The sequence below is a fragment of the Molossus molossus genome, unplaced genomic scaffold (assembly GCF_014108415.1).
Source record: "Molossus molossus isolate mMolMol1 unplaced genomic scaffold, mMolMol1.p scaffold_m16_p_7, whole genome shotgun sequence".
Taxonomy (NCBI): Eukaryota; Metazoa; Chordata; class Mammalia; order Chiroptera; family Molossidae; genus Molossus; species Molossus molossus.
Genome location: NW_023425401.1, coordinates 99,559,103 through 99,581,030, shown reverse-complemented (window position 1 = coordinate 99,581,030; position 21,928 = coordinate 99,559,103). Strand labels below are relative to the sequence as shown.

General features: G+C 42.1%; 1 protein-coding gene across 1 annotated transcript in view; it reads left to right on the top strand.

Annotated features, from left to right (window-relative positions):
- The window catches only part of DGKI (diacylglycerol kinase iota), a 423,254-nt gene that overhangs the window by 317,541 nt on the left and 83,785 nt on the right, over positions 1-21,928 (top strand). Inside the window, exons 22-23 of the mRNA XM_036246751.1 lie at positions 17,991-18,070; positions 20,493-20,537. Of these exons, the coding sequence (XP_036102644.1) occupies positions 17,991-18,070; positions 20,493-20,537 (125 nt within the window). The remainder of the gene's footprint in view (positions 1-17,990; positions 18,071-20,492; positions 20,538-21,928) is intronic.

Below are 21,928 nucleotides of genomic sequence, written 5' to 3'. Positions count from 1 at the left end.
TAACTGAGACCTGAGATTTTTACTGAGGAACCGCCCTCACGCCAACATCCTTGAATCCATTCATCTACCTATTCATTAACAACTATTTATTGGACACCTACTATGTATCCAGCGCTGTTCTTGGTACTAAGGATTAGACTCCTCTGATCACTAGACTCCAAGTTTCTCTCTGTATCTCTTGGCCTGATCTCCCTACTATTCCAAATTCAGGAAATTGGAATATAAGGTAATGACTTTCTTCAGATGTGTTAGATTTAGCTAAGTAAAGTAAAACCTAAAATGTGAACTCCGACCTCATGAGTTCTTTTTGGCACAAACTATTGATTCTCCATTTGGAACTTGAGTAATTAAAATCGGAAACAAAATGCAAGACCATCTAAATTACGGGCTGTTTCTAATCTAAAGCTATAGTCCAAGATAACTCCAGATCCTCGACAAGGGGGCATTTCTATACAGTCTTTCAATTTATTGGTAAAGATATTAAACTGAGTCGACCCAAGGACAGATATGTGGACTAGTCTGAAAATAACCTCTCTGCAGATGGACTCAGAAGCACTTTCACGCGCTAGTTACATGAGGAGAAGCTGCAGGCCTTTCATGGTTTGTACTGGTGGAAAGCCTTCTTCTTAAGGCCGGGTGGGTTTCTGAATCACCCCTACTCTTCTGAATCACTGACAAGCAGAATTAGGGAGTTCCCTAGGTCGTCAGATGCTAGGGATGTGTTTGCTTAAAACTGCCCTGTAGGTGGCAGCTGTCTGTGCATAATTCATTTACTCTTTTTTGCTTCCAGAAGGAGATGTAGGCTCCTTCAGCAGAATTTAGGAAATCTTTGCATCATTACTTCTCAACTTGTATCCAATCGACTCAGAAATTCGGAGCTGCATGACTAATGTGTCCCGAGCGTCTCACTGTTGGTGACCTTGCCCATCACGATACATTGTTAACGAACAGTATGATTTTAAAATGGTGCGAGATTGAACCAGTGTCTCTAACCATCCTTCTGAGTATTAACTAAGCTTTGGGGACAGTTATGAATCTTTGCTTTTGGACGCTTAATGTTTGTTTGACTTTCACATGTAGTTGTCTGGCCATGTCGCCAAGATTCCAATGTCACAGACGTGTACTTGTTACCTCCCTCCTAAACACCGGAGCAGTGAAAGTGAATTCTTGGTGTGGTTCTGCCCTGTATCTAGGATGTTGCAAATATCACCTTCCTGATAAATGTACTTGGAGAAACTTATAATGTTTTCCAATGCCCTTTGTCAACTACATTCTAGAACCTCACGGTCAAAAGCCTCTGTCACGTGTAACACTGGGAATGAACTCCAGGGGACTTTATAAGACATTTCATTGTACTAGAATTTCATTGCATGTGCCATGAGGAATCTGCATTGAAATGGAAACCATCCATCAAAAATAGAAATTTGCGTCATTGTCAGTAAACTTGCAAATTAAGTTGGAAGATGTTGACGTTTTATAGAACTGTTTGATCTGGACCTTTGGCTTCTATTATTTATTAGAAGAGAGTGTTGGGCCTTTGCCCATACTTTTCCCTGGTTTATCACTGGTAATACATGAATTCATGAGAAGTAGGAACCAAGAAATTTCATGCAATTTTAAAGACATTAGCCACGACTGGGTTGCTTTCTCCATCTACCTCCTTTTATCTTTGTTCACAAAACTGCTTTACCATCTTTTTTTTTTTCCCCGGGATTTTTCTTTCTCACTTCTACTGTTCTGTTTACCATGTCCTATATGCTGGTGACTGGAAAGAGAAAAAGAAGTGGATTTATAACGAATTCTTTGTTCCTGCGGTGCTGTAGTCTAGGCTTTGGGTGATGTCTGGGGGACAGGCCCTTTCATCCCCCTTCCTCCCTCTGTTCTAGGTTCTCCAGGCTTGAGAAGAGTCTTTCCCAGTTCTGCCTGCAACAGTGTTCTAACACTCTAACATGGAAGCCCCTTGCAATGATTTTAGGTGTTATCAACTGTATGCGAGGCATTTGTAAGTGGTCTTTGCCATCCATCATTACAAGGGCCACTTAACGTTTATATCGTTTTGATAATCTCTCTCTCTCTCTCGCTCTCTCTCTCTTTCTCTCTCTCTCTCTCTCTCGGCCCTTCTTTGATTTTCTGTGCTCTCTCCAGCTCAGTAGGCCTCAGTTCACTGCACTACACATAGAGAAAGATGGTGACTGCCTACTCTAAACAACTTGTCACCCCGTTCCTCCTCACCGTTCTGTCGATCATAGAGCTGATTCCCTGACTTGACATTTCTCGGATATGCCTCTCCCTTCTATCTTTACTGCCACTTCTTTATTCCAGAATTCACCATGACTCGTGTCATTGCCGAACCTTCCTTCCACTCACCTTGTCTTCCATTCGTGTGTTACATCTCTGCCAACAATTTGCCTAAGATGGTATCACAGAAAAATTGCACTAGAAATTAAACCAATGAGGTAGACTTTCAAGTATATTGCAATAAGAAGGAGAACGTATACTCAACTCTGCTATAAAACAGGTGGGAGATTTTTTTTTTATCCTCACCCGAGGACATTTTTTGCATTTATCTTCAAATAGAGCGGGAGGGAGAGAGGGAGGAAGAGAGAGAGAAAAACATCGATGTGAGAGAGACATGAGACACATTGAGCAGCTGTCACCCACGTGACCCTGGTGGGGACAAACTGCAACCAAGGTACGTGCCTTTATTGGGAACCGAACCCAGGACTCTTTGGTCCACGGGCTGACGCTCTAACCTCTGAGCCAAAAACCAGCCAGGGCAGGTGGGAGATTTTTACACACTGGGATGAGTGAGTAGAAAAGTAGAGGAGAGGTTAGTGGAGAGGTTAGCCAATACAATTAGTAGAGAGGTTAGCCAATACAATTAGTGGAGAGGTTAGTCAATACAATTAGTAGAGAGGTTAGTCAATACAGTTAGTGGAGAAGTTAGTCAATACAATTAGGCTATTTGTGTTTGCTAATTGTCACCTATCAGCAACAATCAGATAGGGTCCTACCTGTCCATTGCTAAGGAGACTGTCAGGGATGACTGCTTTTCAAAGGGGTGGCTCCCAGGTATTTAAGAAAGATTGTCCAGGGTGTAAAACTGGTCAGAGAAGATTTACATCTCAAAGGGGGTAGAGAAAGAAGTCACAATGGAAAGTCTTCTTTGTAAAGAAAGGGCATATAGTTAGGGGGAAAAAACCTAAAGTTTTGCGAAGCTAAGACATTAAGGTCTCCTTGGTCAATGTAAATCTGAAATGTTTCTCTTCTCTCGAAAACCCTTTAGCATCTCAGATCCTTATCATTACAAAAAAACAAAACAAAACAACAACAACAAAAAACAAGCTTCTGGCCTCCGCTTACCCCCTTTTATTCTGCAACTACCCATCTTCCTAAGTCCTAAACCTTTGCTTCTTTTCATGCATTAATTTGTTAGCATCTAAGGATGGCCTAAGACTTAGAGAATTTCCTTTTTCTGAAAAACTCTTAAAAAAATAACTTTTCTTTGTTGATTGTAGAGAGAGAGGAAGGGAGAGGGAGAGAGAGAGAGAAATGTCGAGCGAGAACAATGATTAGCTGCCTCCTGCATGCCCCCCATGGGGGATGGGACCCACGACCTGGGCATGTGCCCTGACCTGGAATCAAACCGATGACCTCTTAGTGCATGGGATGATGCTCAACCACTGAGTCACACCGGCCAGGCCTGAAAAGCTCTTGTATCTCTTGTCAAACAACTTTATTTTCTTCACTTGGGAAATAACCCCTGATGGAACTATGTCCTGTCTTAGGCAATGTGCATCTCCTCTGGGTTCTGAACACACTGGTTCTTGCCTATCAGAATTCCTCTCATAAGGTGCATAGTTATGAGGATGATTTTATGTGACTGCCCTCTTCCCAGGGTGTGACACCTTGAAGGCAGGTACTGTGTCTTACTCAGTATCATATGCCAAACTCCTAGCACAAGACTTGCCCTGGCACAAGAAAATTCTTAAAACTTTGTGTTGAATGATTAAGTGAATGACTTATGGACCTGGGAAATCTTTTGGCACAATTCCTTGTGTATATGATACACATTTGCAAAATAAGTGAAAATGAATACGAGGAGTTACCATTCAAGATGATAAGTGCCAAAGCATTTAAGGGGATTTTTAAAGAAGTGAGTTGTGTGTGCCTTGAGTTGCCATCTTGGGTTGTCTATTATCAGAATAAAAAAGAGAATTTGATGCGCAGTTTGAAACCCAGATTTGTAAAGAACCTGCTAGTTTCTGAAAAGTATGACTTTAAAGTATTATCTTCACTTTGAGTGCAATTAACACTACACAGTTACTTTTATCTGATGGTTGATATTCTGAATTAACTTTGGAAAGGACTCAGTTTCGCTCAAGCTCTGGAGTTAAAACTCTAGGAGCATTTTTAATGACAAGGACCAGGGGTTGTGAAACCTTTGACAGACCCAGGCATGGCGTGGTGCAGTATAAGGTTCCGAGGGTGTGATGTGTTTCTCTTGCGTGCTAATATGCCTGTCAGTTTCCCCTGTTGCTTTCAGGTGAGTATTGGGCCGTCAATAATGACAGGTTGTTATAAAAAGGACTGTGGCACACGGGGGGGGGGGGGAGCATTGGATTGAAATATTGTCATCTCATTGTGTTTAATTGTTGTCAGCTATCAAGTTAGAATTTTAGTTCCTTGAGACCCTGACACGTTCAGAACTAATGAGGTACAATGAAAGAATTTCACTTGTCCTTACCCTTTTCCTTTAGGGCTCTCCTTCCTCCAGTCCCTGCCCCCCTTCTTGATTTCACTTCTTGTCTCTTTTTCCCATCATCCCATGGACTTCTTGAAGAGCGTTAACACAATGGATAAGAAAATGGGTGACATTTATTTTTCTATACGTCGGTCTTCTCTGATATCATCAAAAGGTCTGTCTATAGGAAATTCAGAACAATTTCTTTACTCTTCCCTTTTATTTTTAATTGATGAAGTTTATTTTTAGAGCAGTTTTTGCTTTACATAGAAATGAAGTGGGAAAGTACAGTGAGGTCCCCAGATCCCCTCAAACCACCCAGCACCCTGACACACAGTTTCTCCCATCACTAACATCTTGTATTAGTGCTGTACACTTGTTATAATCATTGAGCTCATACAATACATTATTATTAACTAACGCTGTATTTACATTTGGGTTTACGATTTTGTTCTATGGTTGTATGAGTTTTCACATATGTAAGACATGTATCCTCTATGACAGGATCACACAGACTAGTTCACTGCCGTAAGCACCCTTTGGGCTCCACCGGTCCATTCAGCCCCCTCCTGTAGCCTCTGGCAGTCATCGATCTTTGTGCTGTCGCCATAATTTGCCTTTTCCAGAATGCCCTATGGTTGGAATCAAGCAGTATGTGGCCACATCAAACAGGCATCTTCATTCAGCAATATGCATTTAAGGTTTCTCCATTGTCTTTTGTGGCTTAGCAACTCATTTCTTTTTGTTGCTGACTAATATTCCATTGCATGGTGATTGGTTTGCTTAGCCATGCAACTATTGAAGGACATCTTTATTGCTTTCGATTGCTTTTTCTGGCAGTTATGAGTAAATATGCTATGAACATTCATGTGTAAATTTTTGTGGGGACGTAAGTTTCAACACATTTGGGTCCTGTGGTAAGAGTTTGGATTTTTACTTTTGAAAGAAATTGAGAAGCTATTTTCCAAAGTGGAGATACCATAAATAAATTAATTAATAAAAAAATAATAATATAAAAAAAAAAAAATCAATAAAAAGATTTTTTTTTAAATGAAAAAAAAAACCCAACAAAGTGGAGGGACTTTTTGCATCTCCACCAGCATTCCCGCAGCTCCACATTCTCACCAGCATTTGATGTTGTCAGTTTTTTTTTTTTTTCAATTTTAGCAGTTCTGATAGGTATGTGGTAGTACGTTGTTTTAATTTTGCATTTCCCTAAAGATATATGATGTTGAGCACCTTTTTCATACTTATGTGCCACCTGTACATCTTCTTTGGGGCAATGCCCAGATCTTTTGCCCACTTTTAAATTGACTCTCTTCTTTTTGGGTTTTAAGAATTCTTTGTATATTTTGAATACCAGTCTTGTCACGTATAGGTATAGGTTTTACACATATTTTCCCCCCTAATCTGTCTTGTCTTTTTATTTTCTTAACTGTGTCTTTCACAGAGCAGAAGTTTTAATTTAAAGCAGTCTAACTTATCAGTTTGGTTTTTTTTTTTCTGTCATGGATCATACTTTTGTTGTTGTATCTAAAATGTCACCGCCAAACCAAAACTTGCCTAGATTTTCTCTTGTATTGTTTTCTAGGCAACAGTTTCTTTTTCAGACTGCATATAGGTTTCATAAGACTGCATATAGGTTGATGGAAAGAAAATAAATACTTGACATAAACTGAATTATGTCAGTAAACCTAAAATTGATGCTTCAGGAAACATCAAGTTTTAAAAAATGTATCTCTGAATATTAACATAAAATGCATTCTTTCTAAACTTATCTATATTTTTATTGTTCCAGATACTTTCCTATTTTATGAATGTTAAATCTGTGATTATATTTATTGTTCTGTTCAGAAAGTGACAGCCTTTTTATTTAGTCTCAACAGAGCCTCTGCAATTCTAATATTTTATGTATATACTAGAGCTTAAAACCTGATCTTTGCAAACACTTGCAGTTCCGAGAAGCTTTTCCTAAAAAAGAAGGTCTCATACTCCTGTTAGTGATCCCACTGAAGACAGTTTTGTTTGTATTGAACAGGTAAACAGGCCCATTTAGCTGCTGTGCTATTTTAACAGGAATTGCACTGTAATTGCTCATGTGTCACGACAATAAATCCTTCCTTCCTTCTCTCTCCCTGTTTCTCTCTCTCTCTGTTTCTCCCTCTCTCTGTTTATTTCTTTCTCCCCTTCCTTCCTTCCTTCCTTCCTTCCTTCCTTCCTTCCTTCCTTCCTTCCTTCCTTCCTTCCTTCCTTCCTTCCTTCCTTCTTCTCCTCCTCCTCCTCCTCCTCTTCTTCTCCTCCTCCTCCTCTTCCTTCTCCTCTTTCTTCCTCCCTCCCTCCCTCTCTCCCCTCCTCTTCCTCCTCTTCTCCTCCTCCTCTCCTCCTCCTCCTCCTCCCCTCCTCTTCCTCCCTCCCTCCTTCCCTCCCTCCCTCCTGCTTGCTGAGCTCAGCCCTTTCTTTCATAGTAACACCTTGCTGAACACATCACAGTGTCTTGCAGGGACTGAATTAGCTGCTGTGAGTTTTCTGCTTTTTCATAAATCCTATCGAGAGCTCTATGTGGATTCAGGGTCAAAGGTGGCTCTTTCTTGCTTTGGTTCTGAGTCTTTGCTTGTGTCATAAAGCACCCAGTGGTAATTCCTCTCATCTCCTTGTAGATTTGGTTGATTCTTTCACTTACATGCTGTGGTTTAGCTCCAGCCTCTAGAAACTGGTGCGACACATTATCTGCTGTACAAGTCTCCACAGTCAGTCGGCTGAAATTAGTGAGAGGCTTTATGAATGACCAGTACATGTCGATAATAGAATTAGGGAAATGTACGAACTTAATAAGGTTAGAGAGGTGAATGCAGGCTGGATTTGCAGGTATTATGCACTCTACCAGCACTGACTTATTTAATCTTTACTGTAACCCAGACAGGTAGGTACTGTTCAAAAGCAAAATTCAACTGAGTAAATTTGAAACTCTAATCGGCTTTATTTAACAATTCATGAGCGAGGTGGCATTTTGTCTAACAAATAGAAAGCTTTGGACTCGGAGGAGCTGTACAGCATGGAAGGCTTTCGTAGTCAGAAGGAGGGTGAGGCAAGGGCATTGTTTATCAACGAGCAAATTGTGTCAGGCACGATCACCTTCCTTGAGGGACAGGCAGGATCTGTCCAGCAGATGACCTCACTCCTGTTGACTAAATCATCTTTGATTGACTGGTTCATGGTTACATTCCTGGGAGAGGCTGACACTGCAGTTAGGTTAGGTAGTAAGTCTTGGTTTGCCAATGTTAGGCTTAGCACAAGTGACTCCATTTGGCCCTGTTGTTTCTATTATTTTTCCCAGCAGTCCCATGATCATTCTCTTCACATAGAATCTTCACCTACTATATTGCAAAAACAATCCAAGGCAAGAGAGGCTCATCGAGTAATCAAAAGTATCTGTAATTATAATTTTCCTGAATATAGATGTGTATCAAGGCTACTTAAACATGAAAAAGAATTCTGCAAGAATACCTGTTATAGCAGACACTACCAAATTAATAGTGTCAGATGTTAACCATATTTGAAACTAGTGTTTAGTAAACGCTTAATCAAGAAGTCCACGGGAAACGCTTTTGAGTATCTTGCACATCTATAGAAATGAACTTTTTCCACCTCAGATGCGAACGTAGGCTTTATGCTTAGTTTATGTTAATTGTCATTCAGCCCTTCAGCTCGATAATGGAAATTCTAATGCAGATATTTTAATAGCAAAACAAGTCATGTGACTTTCCAAAAACAAATCTGATTAAGGTCTGATGTACGCTTGTTATTTCTGCTGTCCCCATAATGATCAACATCCTGCTTGCAATTTTATAGTTGCATTTCTTTATAAAGTAAGCAACAGTCAGTTTAATTCTGCGACTCCTAAATTAAAGACAAGGTTAGTATAAGCCTAGCAACAGTTTTGATAACCTGGATTGACAGGCTGTCAGACCCTTGAAGTTGGCCTAGTAGGACGGGAAACGAGGGGTCTTTAAATGCGCCTCCACTCTTGCCAAATGTGTTCATGAAACAATGTTCGACTTTGCTCATAGTTTCTGAGTCCCACAGTCCTGCCCTGTTGCCTGGGAGTGTCCTGCATTAGCTGCTGTCCCTGCTGCCCCACCTCTCCCCAGCTCTGTGTAGCTTTAGCCGTGGGACTTGGGATTCCATCCTCACTCCTTGGTCAGCCTGTCGCCGGGGTCTGGTTTCACTTCTCTGAACTCAGTGTGGAAAGCTAGGGGAGGCTCTCTCCTCTGTGAGGCCCACGTTTGATGAGAAGTAGGAATGGTTTACAATCGGGGCCCTTGCCTGGCCAGTGTGGCTCAGTGGTTGGGCATCGACCCACGCGCCGAGAAGTCGCCAGTTCAGTTCCCAGTCGGGGCACATACCCAGGTTGTGGGCCCGATCCCCAGTGGGGGGCATGCAGGAGGCGGCCAATCAATGTTCTCCCTCATCGATGTTTCTATCTCTTCCTCTCCCTTCCTCTCTCTCTAAAATCAATAAAGCAAAAAATAAATAAAATAACATGTAATAAAAGAATAGAGGCCCTTAAGTGAAAGCAACCCGGGATGAAATCCGTGTTCCGTTTAGTAGTTGTGACGTGTACATTCAGGGCACATTACCTGATCTTTCTGAGACTCAGTTTCTTATTTTAAACGTAGGACAGTGATATTCAACTTTGAGGATTGGGGCAAAGATGAAGTGAACTGAACTGGCCACATCATCTGTGCTAACGTCAGTGGCTTCTTCTCGTTCCTCTGCTCCTTGGCCTTTTCCCTGCTGCCCCTTTGTCTTGTTCTCGTCCCACCTCTTCCCCTTTGCATCTTTACATCCTATCATCGTAATTGACGTTTTTCCTTTTGACCAGATTTATTCCACCTGAGCCTAAATGTGTCATATTGCATCCTGTGTATACAGTATAAACCCTTGGGACAAGACCAAAGATTGTGTGTCTTTGACTATAAAATGGGTCATTGGTGCTCCCTGAGTGGGTGTGCCACAGCTGGCTTTCGGGTGGGAGGTATGTTCATTAATAAGAACTGGAATGGTTGCAGCTGCCTGCTGTCCTCTGCTCCCCTCTGCTCCCCTCTGCTGTCCTCCGCTCCCCTCTGCTCCCCTCCGCTGTCCTCCACTCCCCTCTGCTGTCCTCCGCTCCCCTCTGCTCCCCTCCGCTCCCCTCTGCTGTCCTCTGCTCCCCTCTGCTGTCCTCCGCTCCCCTCTGTTCCCCTCCGCTCCCCTCTGCTGTCCTCTGCTCCCCTCTGCTGTCCTCCGCTCCCCTCTGCTCCCCTCCGCTCCCCTCTGCTGTCCTCTGCTCCCCTCTGCTGTCCTCTGCTCCCCTCCGCTCTCCTCTGTGTCCTGCTGCTACTTCCCAGAACCTCCAGGTCCAGGCCCAGTGCACCTACTCCAGGGCGAGCTCCAAGCGCAGGCCAGCAGGGAACAGTTCCGCACCTGGGGGGTGACCAAGTTGGGATCTCACTTACCTCCCTCAGAGTCCCTCCCGTTGTGAACCCATTGGCCTCCACACACCCGGCGTGTCCTATGGTTGTTCCCGCGTGGGATCTGCTGCAGAAGTCTCTGGGAGGGTCTCTTGTTTGGCTTCAATCAAAGAATTAATTCATTTGAGGAAATTATTTGATTGTGTTTGGCATCATACCGCCCACTCTTTGTAGAACATTGTTCAAGTTTTCTTTAAAAAAAAAAACACTAGGCAATTTCAATTGAATAGATTTTTTTTTTTTTTATCCTCACCCGAGGACATTTTTCCACTTTTTGTTCAGGTAGAGTGGGAGGGAGAGAGAGGAACAGAGAGAGAGAGAGAAACATCGACGTGAAGGGACACATCAAGTGGCTGCCACCCGCACGACCAACCAGGGCCGGGGACAAACTGCAACCGAGGTACGTGCCCTTAGTGGGAACCGAACCCGGGTCTCTTGGGACCGCAGGCCGACGCTCTAACCGCTGAGCCAAACCGGCCAGGGCTCAATTGAATAGATTTTTAAAACTTTGGTTTTTAAAGTTTTGGGAACTCAGACCCATCTATAGGGTGCCTGAGCTTGGTCTCTTCCCTGATTCTGCTTATCATTTCTGGTGAAATAGGTATTTTATAAAGTTTTTTTAAAATGCTTTTTTTTTTTTTTTTTTTTGAGAAAGAGGAAGGGAGATAGAAACATTGATATGAGAGAGAAATTTCAATCAGCTGCCTCCTGCACGCCCCCAACTGGGGATCAAGCCCTCAACCCCAGCACGTGCCCTGACCCATTATAGAACCAGAACCTCTCAGTCCACGGGAGGACGCTCAGTCCACTGAGCCACACCGGCAGGGCATAAAATAGGTATTTTAGAAAACATATTTTATTTTAGTGCATCTGTACTTTAGAAGTTGTTGTTTCTTTGTTTTTCTTTTACAAAGAGTATCCTTGAGGAGTGGTTGCTAGAAGATTTTGGATTTTGAAGATAAACAGTGTTAATTTATGCACTACTTAGCATAAATTTGCATAATAAGTTTAAGTAGTCCTAACTTCAAATATAAAAGACAAAATTAATTCGTATGAACTGTTGGCATTTTATTTCACACATAAAACCCAGAGCATGCGCATGTAAACTATATAATGGATTTTAAAAACCAATTAACTTAATCACAGTCTGAATGGTGAGGCATTTATACAAAGAGAAGTAGGGGAAGGGGGTAATGGAGGCCGGGGTCAAGCCTGAGACGCGGGGGCCAGGCGCATGTTTTGGTCTGGAAGAAGTAACTGGTAGGAAAGTTTCTTTAGGGCTGAGGACCGCCAGTTAATTCCACAATGTCTTCCACATTTCTGTAGCTAAATTTGTCGAAGCTTTGTCATTGTCTTAGTCTGCTAGGGTTGCCGTAACAAAATATCATAGCCTGGGTGGCTTGAACGAGAAACATTTATTTCCTCACAGTTCTGGAGGCTGGAATGTCCATGAGCAAGACGCTGGCCGGTTCCATTTCTGCTGGGAGCTCCCTTCCTGGCTCTCAGGCGGCAGGCAGCCTTCATGGGGTGTCTTCAAGGGCTAGAGGGAGGGGGAGGAAGTGTACCCACAAGCACAGGCTCTGTGATACCTCTTCTCATCAGGGCACTAGTCTCATCAGGAGGGCCCCACCCTCATGACCTCCTCGAACCCTGATTACTTCCTAAAGGCTGAATCTGCAAACGCCATCACTTTGGGGGTGAGAGCTTCAACCTGTCAACTTTGGGGACACACAAACATTTGATCTGTGATAATTAGGTTAGTTCAATTGTCAAACATGTTAAAACTCAAGTGACCCTTAGAGGATTAACACTTGAATCAATTATTAGTCATTTATATTCAAGAATCAAGGAGCATCTAAGAGTGTGTTTTGATAGAAGGAAGGACAGAGAAGTGAATTAAGAAAGCCAGGATAAAAATGATAGGGTATAGGATAAGATAAATAGATATGTCCTCAGTCAATTAAGGAATACAATAGAAATTAGGAAGCACATTTGATCCAACTAGGTAGGGACAAAGAGAAAAGCAGTTTTTATTTGCTGGATCTACGTACTACTTGTGGGAAGGTTAAAACAGGGATGATTTTGGCATATGTAGAGTCTGGTGCTAAGGAAATTCCAGTTCTTGGTTCCCCAGAGACCAAAACTGTAATGCTCACTGGCCACATATGGTTATTTACACTTTCAATTAATTAAATTAATTACATAAATTAATTTAAATGAAATAAGATAAAAACGTTAGTTCCCCAGTCACACTGGCTACATTTCAATGACTCACTATGACATGTGGCTAACGGCTACTGCCTTAGACCGTGCTGTTCTGGAGACCTCTGAGGACTCCGTGAGCCACGGGGGTTATGGCTGATTACTGTGCCCGTGCCCGGTGCTGGACACGAGCAGGAGGTATCATCTGGGGAGTCTTGATTACTTCTTTACTCCCCCCTTTTTCCTATTAGATACTGATTTAGACTTATTAAAAATTCATAGAGAACATCTCTGGAAAATACACAGTGAACTTTGGTATCACTGTCATTAGAATTAGTTGTCACAGATAGCTTGTATTACTTATTTTTAATTCTGAAATACCTCTTGTCTGTCTATCTATCTGACTGTCTGTCTGTCTTTCCTTCCATCCATCCATCCATCCATCCACCTACCCACCCATATAGGCACATCCTTGTTTTGTTTCTATATATTCACACACACATATGCATACGTATGTATATCAAATGCACAGGTTGAAAGATGAAGAGTAAAATTGGTACCCAGGTACCTGCCACCCAGATGAAAGAGCAGACCAAGTACCTGCCCTCAACCCTCTCCTACCAAAATAACCAGCGTACTGACTTTGTATTTGCCTTTCTCTTGAAAGATGTTTACCACCAATGTAGGAATCTCTAATCCAGATACTGCATGGTTCTGAAAAGAGGTTTAGCCGCCCTAAACCTCCCCGTGTAAGGAAAAGACGATGCTTTCACTTTGAGATGAACGTTCTAGAGAATAGAAGAGTCTGGATCGTTGTCTGGCTTCCGCTTCCCTGAGAGCACACCTGAGCCCATTCTAAGAGGACTTAGTGGGCAATGTAATGATTGAATTGTGAGAAGCAGTTACCAGGATGTAAGGTTGGGTTCTAGCTATCAAGTAGAAATATCGTTGGAAAGACTGGACTCGGAATTTTTCTGCTTCACCATGACCTAACTCTTGCTCTCAAGACCAGGTTAAGGCAGAGCACATCTGGGGGTGACACAGTGTTGTTTTATACACACACACACAGACATATATGTGTGTGTGTGCGCGTGCGTGTGTGTATACACATATGGCTGGTTCGAATTTGCCTGGGCATTCTATCTGTGGGTTGAAAAATAACTCTCCAAAGATTATGAGAATATAACGTCTCTGTCTCTTGAGTCACAGTGTTTCAATACGTATTGTTTGGTAGCCACATACATCTGCCATCCTAGGATCTGCCAGCCCCGCCCCTTGGAGGTTTCCTTTGCTTCACTCCCTTGTTGATTCTAATTGTTATATCCCGTGCATTCCTCATTCTTGTTGCAGACCCAGCTTTTGTTGGGCAAGTACTGCAGTAGCTTATTGAGAGAGGGCGTGTCCTTTAGTCGGTGTGGTCCTTGAACTTGTTAGATAGTTTGGATTCTGTGTGAGTCTTAGAATTCAGAAGGCATTGTTTCCTGCCCCACTGAGTTGCCTTTGAGAAGCCCCGGTCCTGTGCACGCCATCTAGTGTTTCCTCTGGGAAACTGCACTGTTCTTGTCCCAGTGTCTACATTTTACAATGAAATGTCTTCCTATTCCATTATTGCGCTGAGCATTTGTTAGGCCGTTTGAACTTGGCAATGAATAGTATTCAGTTCTAAGAAAGAACTTTTATTCTTTTATTTTGGTTTGTTTCTGATAATTACTCTATATTTTCTCTCTCTCTCTTTTTTTTTGGAATACCTATTATTAAAATGATGGATCACCTTGATCAGTTTTGTTTTTTTCTTAAATTTCTCTCCTATTTTATACCTCTTTTTATTTTTCCTCTCCTTTTGTGAAGGTTGCCGTCACTTAATGGATGGAATGTTTTCTCTGGCTGCCGACTTTTGGAGAGCCTAGAGGCAGAAGAAAGCTGGGGACCTCAACATTCCACAGACAGTCAGTTAATCCCCAGTTTTGTAAAGTAACTGCACCTGCCAAGACGGGGTCATGGAATCCAGGGATCCAGCATCCCGCGGCTCTTAGCTTAGCTGCCCCTTTATCTGCCAGTTTGCACGCCGTCCTGGGATTTGGCAGTGTGTGCTGGTTGTCGGGCATTCCCCATGCTTAGAACCGGACTGTAGGAACTCTGGGTGAATTTTGCAGCTACTTCACCTGGCACTATTTTGTCCTCACTTTTTCTCCTCTTTTTTTGTTTTAATTGCTTCATATCTTTTTCAATCAATTTACTATAATTTAGTAGCATTTCTGGCGAGAGAGAAATATGTGTTAAACCTGTTATCTTAATCTAGAAACCAGCTTGTCTTTGTTGCTTTGTTAGAACTTGTGCACTCCAGGTGGTCTCTGGTAAGTTTCATTATGCAGGTTGAGTATTAGCGGATGGACACTGGAGTCAAGTAAAATCTCTACAGCCCAAGACAGATGAGCTGTCGAGATCCGGGCTCAGGTGATGAGCTGTCTTCCTCTTCCAGTTCCCACGAAGGGAACCTCGCCGAAGTTTGCCAGTTGGTTGTCAATCATGTAAAAGGAAGATGGTAATTTTCCATAGATTTCTGCTTCCTCTTAACTAGGTAAAATCCAAATGGAAGTGTCAGATTAGAGTATTTTTTATACTACCGTTATTTTTCCCATGGCAGAAAAGTAGAAGTTAGTTTTGAGTAAACAGGAATATAATTTATGGAACTATCACCACTATTCCTTATGGTATTATGATACATTAAAAGATAGATGATTGGATGAATCCACTTTCTAGCTCAAGAGTCTCAAAAGACAGTCAAGGGATTAGAGGAGAAGTAACCAATGTTTCAGTTATTTATTTTAAATATAGTGTTCCATTTAATATTCACAAAGTCCTGGAAAATGCCTATTTTAAATACTGTAGTCTTCAATCTGAGAATCAAGGAATTGAGTAACTCGCAAGACCAAAAGCTATTGTGAGTAATTTGTAACACCAAATCAGTGCTGGGATTTGAATCCAAGAGAAAATGACTAAATCCTTTCCACCACACAGTGGACACATTTAACAGTCGTCAGTAATCATGCCATGAAGCTGTGGGAGAGAAAGCCTTTTTCTTTTTCATAAATATCAACTAATAGCTGATAAGCAAAAGCACTATTTCTCTTCATAAGCTTCTTGAGGAGCAGGCAAAGTTGCTGACTTTATACTCACAGTAGAAACAAATGACGCATCTTTGAAAAATGGCCCCCAGCTATTCCTTCTTGAGTCCAGGTCTGGAATATTCGTTCTCTAATTGAGTTTACAACATCTTCTGCAAGAACATTACATTTATGACCAGACTAACACCAAGCATGGATAATAGAAGGAAATCAGAGATGTTGACAGGTTTCCCATACTTCTATAAAATGTATCCGAATTTAAGTAAATAGTTAAATATGGATTAAATTTTATCTCTTTACATTTACACATTAGAAATTAGGAGAAGATATCATTAAGTAAGATTCGAACATGGGCTCTTAACGTTAATTATCACTACATTCCATCGCCACAACCTTTGACTTCCTTCCTAGGCCCAAATTCTAGCTTTTCCTCTTTGTTCCTCGAGTATTAGTAATCCTTCTCCTTCTCCTACCTCAGTGGATCGCCTTACCTGGATCTGTCTAGTCGTCTAGCTGAAGATGATTACTTTAACCAGTACGTTAAGGGATCTCTTATGGAATTTGGAATTTCACTTCCATTTCTTTCAAAGACGCATGATTACCATACTAAAGACTTTTTCAGTGTTTCCGATTATATTTTTTAGAAAAGAGAGGAAATTATTTTCCTGACTACTATTGCTCAAATGTGTCACAGTTGCAGGATTCCTCACCCTTTTGCTGACTGGCTCTCTTGCTTGGCATCGAAGAGAATGGGCAAAGGCAAGCTCCGGCCCAGTGCATGGTCTCTCCTCCTGCTCCAAACCCTTGCTTCCTTGCCTACCCTGGACATTTTCTCAGCCCTTAAAGGTACACTTCCTCTTTCATGCTTGGACAGGTCCAAAGCCTGCCCTTCTCCCTCCTTATACAAGCTGTGATTGAACATCTACCATTTCTCCACCAGACATGGGAGCTGTAAAGGTAAACAAGTCTTACTCCTGATGGGAGAGCCCAGACTCATTCACAGACTTACAAATAGCTATAAAGGCGATGGATGTCCAAGCTTTATGTATGCAAGACTTTGGGAACTTAAAGGAACGGGGTGGTGGTACTGATCTCTCGTGGAAACCAACCGAGGAGGTAATATTGAGAAACAAACTTGCTTCTTCTCTAGATCACCCTTGCTTCTCTAAGGGAAAGAGCTGAGGTGGTTTCTGTCTTCAGGAATCCTGTGTCTGACTTTCGGGCAAGAATCGGTCCCTCTCTCCGACAGTTTTCAAATGACTAAGTTCATACATTTATTATAGCCTATGTTACATTACTATTTTTTTTTTTGTTTGTTTATATATATGCCTTCTCTACTACTTTGTGAGTTCCTCAAGATTTTTCCATGCACTTTAAATGTTTTTTATTCTCTGTATTATTAATTTTAAAGCATTTTCAGCTCCATTTATTGGGGATAGACTTTAAAAATAAATTCAATGAATGCAAAGTTAAAAAAAAAAAAAAAAAACTTTAGTAAACACCACCGTCTTATTATCTGCTTGCTGGTCTTTTGCTTGGTTAATTCAAGATTTTGAGATTTTTTTCAAATTAAATTGTGGCTTTAATGTGTAATTGTGCTTTTAAAATCAGAAATGCATGCATTTTTTGAAGTTCTGGGAAGGAGACAATGTTTTCAGTATTTCAGGAATCTTATGGTTATTTCTGAAGTAGGAGGTTCTGTCCAAAAAGCCACCGTGTGACATTTGTCACTTCCTAAATAGGGTGTTTAAGGCACTTACTAGCTTTGCCTTATTATTTCCTACAGCCTTGCTGCTACCATATTTACACTGACCATCTTCATAATCAGTTGGATTGTTAAGCTGTGAAACTTCTAGAAGCTGCTTCTTTTCTTTTTCTCCCTTTAACATTTTATGCCTGTTTAGTTTTGCTGTTGGCCACCAGGTAGCAATGGTGCCTTGAGTAGTTGAGTTTCTCAGACAGGGACCTGTTGCAAACTGACAAAAAGGTTAAACCCCAAACTGGACACAAAGGAGTAAGTGTCCAGAATCATGATTTTTTTAATTCCTGTCAGGTACGTTGGCTATTGCAAATGGAGGCAAACGTTATCAGCTGGCTATGGGCAGCCTCCTGGTGCTGCCAACCACTGTTTCCATGATATTGCACTCCATATCAGAGCCACTGGGAGAAAATGAAGTGGAGGCTGGCCAGGTGGCAAAGGGCGACATGGAATGCAAGGGAAGCATGTGACAACTGCACAAACAAAGAGATCGAGATCAGAAAGGAGGTGGACGGAGAAGTTCGGATTCAACTCCCCAAAAGAACAATGATAATTTTTGAGATTTTTTTTGAACCCTCAGAAACACATGTGTGCCAATCTAGAAAGAGCAACTCTTTTACTCTAGACTTTTCTCTTTTCTTCCCCCTTAGCCATCCCTCTGGGTATTCTAGTTGTGCGTGGAGACTGTGACTTGGAGACTTGCCGTATGTACATAGATCGCCTACAGGAGGTGAGTTTCTAGAGCCAAGTATGTGTTTCACTTAGTTTTTCGTTGTTGTGAGCAATTGCCAGCCATCTTTGTTGCTGAAATGATGTGTTTGGGGAGGAAATGGGAATGTTGCGGCCATGGCTTTTACTCACACACCACAGCCCTCTCCCCGGCCCCAGCCGGTTCTCTGCTCAGGTGGTTGGAATGGGAGAGGGTCCGTCAGGTGAACTGCAGCGTGGTGTTCGAGTGTGATCCATAACTGCAGTTTGGAACATCTTGTCTTCTTGCCAGACTACATTCTTGCATTTTTTTTTTTTTTTTTAGCTCTGCAGAATTTTATAGGGCACTAATAAATACTGAAAGAATACAGAGGTTTGGAGTTATTTAATGTTTTGTATCTAGCACAGACTTCTGTCAGAGACAGCTAGATTTATTTTTTAATGTAAATACAGGAAAGAAAAACTGTATTTTATAGAAACTTGTATCAGAACACAAAGGCATCATCTATTTTTTTCCCTCAATCCGAAAGAGAGAGGAGAGGAAGAGATCTCGTATATGACCTTCCGGTGAATTCGAAGTGCATCAGCAAAGGCAGGAGACCGAAGACCATGCTTGCAGTGATCATGGGTGGATTTTAGAAAAGTTACTCTCTTTATTTTACAAGTGGCAAAGAGCATAAATAGCCACTTCTTTTTTGTTAAGATTTTTTTTTTTCTTTATTGATTTTAGAGAGAGGGAGAGAGAGAGAGAAACATCGATGAGCGTGAACACCTATTGACCGCCTCCTGCACGCCCCCTAGTGGGTATTGGGCCCACAACCTGGGCATGTGCCCTGACTGGGAGTCGAACTGGGGACCTCTTGGTGCATGGGTTGACACTCACCCATTGAGCCACACTGGCTGGGCAATAGCCACTTTTTTATCATTGTTTCTTGATGAAAGATGTACATTAGAATCACTTTTTTTTTTTGGATGTGGTCTGGACATTTGTATTTTTTAAGTTATTGGGTAATTTTTTTTAGGTACCTAAAATGAGCAACTCTCTTCCACATAACACATTATATATAACTAAATGTCACAAATAAAGAAGATAGATAGTATTTAAAATCCTTTCAAGTTGTAGCCACTTGGCTTGAGCATTAGATTTTATTTCTCTGGAAATAAATTCAGGTAGGATTTATAAAGTAATGTGAAAAATTATTAATTTTTTTCTTCAGTGTTGTTCAAGGTAGAGAAATTGTGAATGCAAAATATTTTGGGCTAAATGCTAAGTGTTGAATACTGATGGAGTGAGACAAGAAAAGTCAACAAATTTTATACCTGTGACCTCATTTGGCTATTTTTACCGAGGATAACTCTAACCTGTTAAAATTTGTGAACTTTTTAGCCTGTGACTCAGGTCTCAATCATTACGTCTAGGACATAGTATCTCATTTTTCAAAATAATATTTGTATTTTGTTGTGGAAACCTCACTCAATAAATCTGCAATAGAAAGTTCGTCATAATTGCTATGAAACTTTTTTTTCTTAACACTTGGGTACTTTTCCATTTCACAACAGCAAAATATATGGCTGATGAAAGCCAACTTATTGGCATGCTTATCACACCAATATTCAACTAGAAGTGGGGTTTTGAAAAAAAAGAAAGAAAAAGAGCGAACTCAAAGAGGCAACATTTTAAAACTACCTTGGGCACAGAGAGAAGGTTGATAAATCCTTGTAGGAAGCAGGTACGAGAACAGTTACCCAGGATTGCTGACATTTGTAAATAGAAGCACTACGCTTATTAACAAGGACGCCTGGGGGACTTGACCATGGTGACGACTTAGTTATAAAACTTCATAAACAGAGCCAGGCTCTCAGAATCTGCCAGTAAAACCTCATTAATTTCAACCTTGTTAATTTGCTCTCCGTGATAATGCGGAGGAGCCCCGCAACTTTCTCTTTGCAGTCTGTGAAAACCCGTGTTTGTCTAGCAACTTATCAGTATAAACACAATTACCAGGGCGGTATGTATTTGGTCTAAGATAAATAAATTCTTTCTGAGTGCTTAACGGGACTTGAGAAGCTTTCTTCACAAGCCAGAAAGATCAGGTGCAAATTAAACATGACCCCCATTTATTAGAACAAAATTGCCTGTCTTTTACTTTCAGTCTTCTTTACCCTTGGAATTGTAATATATCACTCACCTCTAAACACTATTTAAAATTTATCAGTTTCAATAACTACATGACCTTTCTTCTCTCAGTCCAGCTTTTGTTATTTTTGGCATTATCTTCTTTGCTTAACCTTGATGAATTTGGGTGAGTTAGATACTTTCCAGATGACTCTAATAATGTTCTATTGGGGGTTCAGGGCATAGAGCTGTAGAGGCAGCTGGTTCAAACTAATCTGAAGGTATGAAGATATATATACATATATATTTTTTTCCATTTTCTCATTAGGACCTGCAGTCAGTTTCTTCTGGCTCCCACAGAGTTCACTACCAGGTAACACATGATTGACTCTCTGTTTCTTACCTTTCGGCCAAAAGAAGTTCATCTTTCAGTTAATGTTTCACTTGAATTAGAGTGCACCTCTTTCCCAGAGACAGAGTTTATACTAAGAACCTAGTTGAGTTGGCATTCTGATTCTTTAGCATGTTTGGGGTTTTGAACAGCCTTAGTCTAGCACGAATTTGGACTGCAGGTTTGCTCCGAGATCATTCAGAAACGTGTCTTCATGCTAGAAAACGCAGCTCACACTAACCCGGCGGGGCAGGGGTCTGTTCTCATCAGCACAAGGTCAAGGCTGGGTTTTGCACACCACTGGCCACACTTCGTGCTCCATTTTTCTGCTGTTTTTTTTTTTTTTTCTCCATTCTCCTTTTCTGTCCATTTCCCCTCTGGGTTAGATGTTTCTCTGGACCAAGACGACTGCCGTGAGCAGCCGGGGCCGACTGTGTCTCCTTTACCTCCAGGGAAGTGAATTCTCTGCTTCCCACAACCGCCACACAGTCTGATGCACCTGATAGCCCGTCCTGGTCTTTTGGACTCGATGGGACAAACCCAGCCTGCCTGTCCCTAGTGACCCGTGTGCGCCCACAGCAGGACACAGCTGTCCTTCGCCCCAGCAGTTGTCGGGTGGTTTCTTCCCCCTTTCCCACCTCGCTGTGCCGCACAGGCCTGACCAGCGTCTTCTTACCCATTCGATTTCTCAGGCGTGATTCAGATCCCCATGCTCAGAGTCACCCCAAACTGCTCAGGCACATGCCCAGTTCCCCGAAAGGCCCAGCTCCCCTGCCTTCTGGGACAGATGTGGGGGAATCCGAGCCTGCCGGTGAGTCCCTCCAAATAAACCCTCTCCGGGGCCCTTTTCTCCCTCCGCGTGGAGGAGGAGGGCTTTCAGGAGATCTCAGCGTTTACCTCCAGGATCAGCACCTCTCTGTGGGTTTGGGGGTAACTTCCACATAACACATTTTATGTAGGTAAAGGCCACAAATTTGCTCTACCAGAAAACTGCAGTTTAGCATCCTTCTGCAGAAGCGACAGAAACAATAATTTTTACAGCCCTGAGCCTGTGGCCTCCAGGAAGCTCCCTTCCCCTGCAAGTAGATGCCCGGCCCCCCCCAGCCAAGCAGCCCCGTTGCCCTGAGGCTGAGCTGCAGGAATGGCCTTGGCGTTGTGCGCATGTGTGTTTCCCAGAGCCCCGCTGCTCCAGAGCCCCCGCTGCTCCAGAGACCCCGCTTCCTCTGGCTACAGTGGAGAGAACGAGAATCCGCGTAGGGTGTGCTTTCACGGGGAAAGTAAACTCTATTTCTGAGACTGTTTCTTACCAGCCATGAAAAGGCAAATTTCCACTCTATTTTTTAGGTTCCTCACCTCCGTGATTTCCCTAGAGC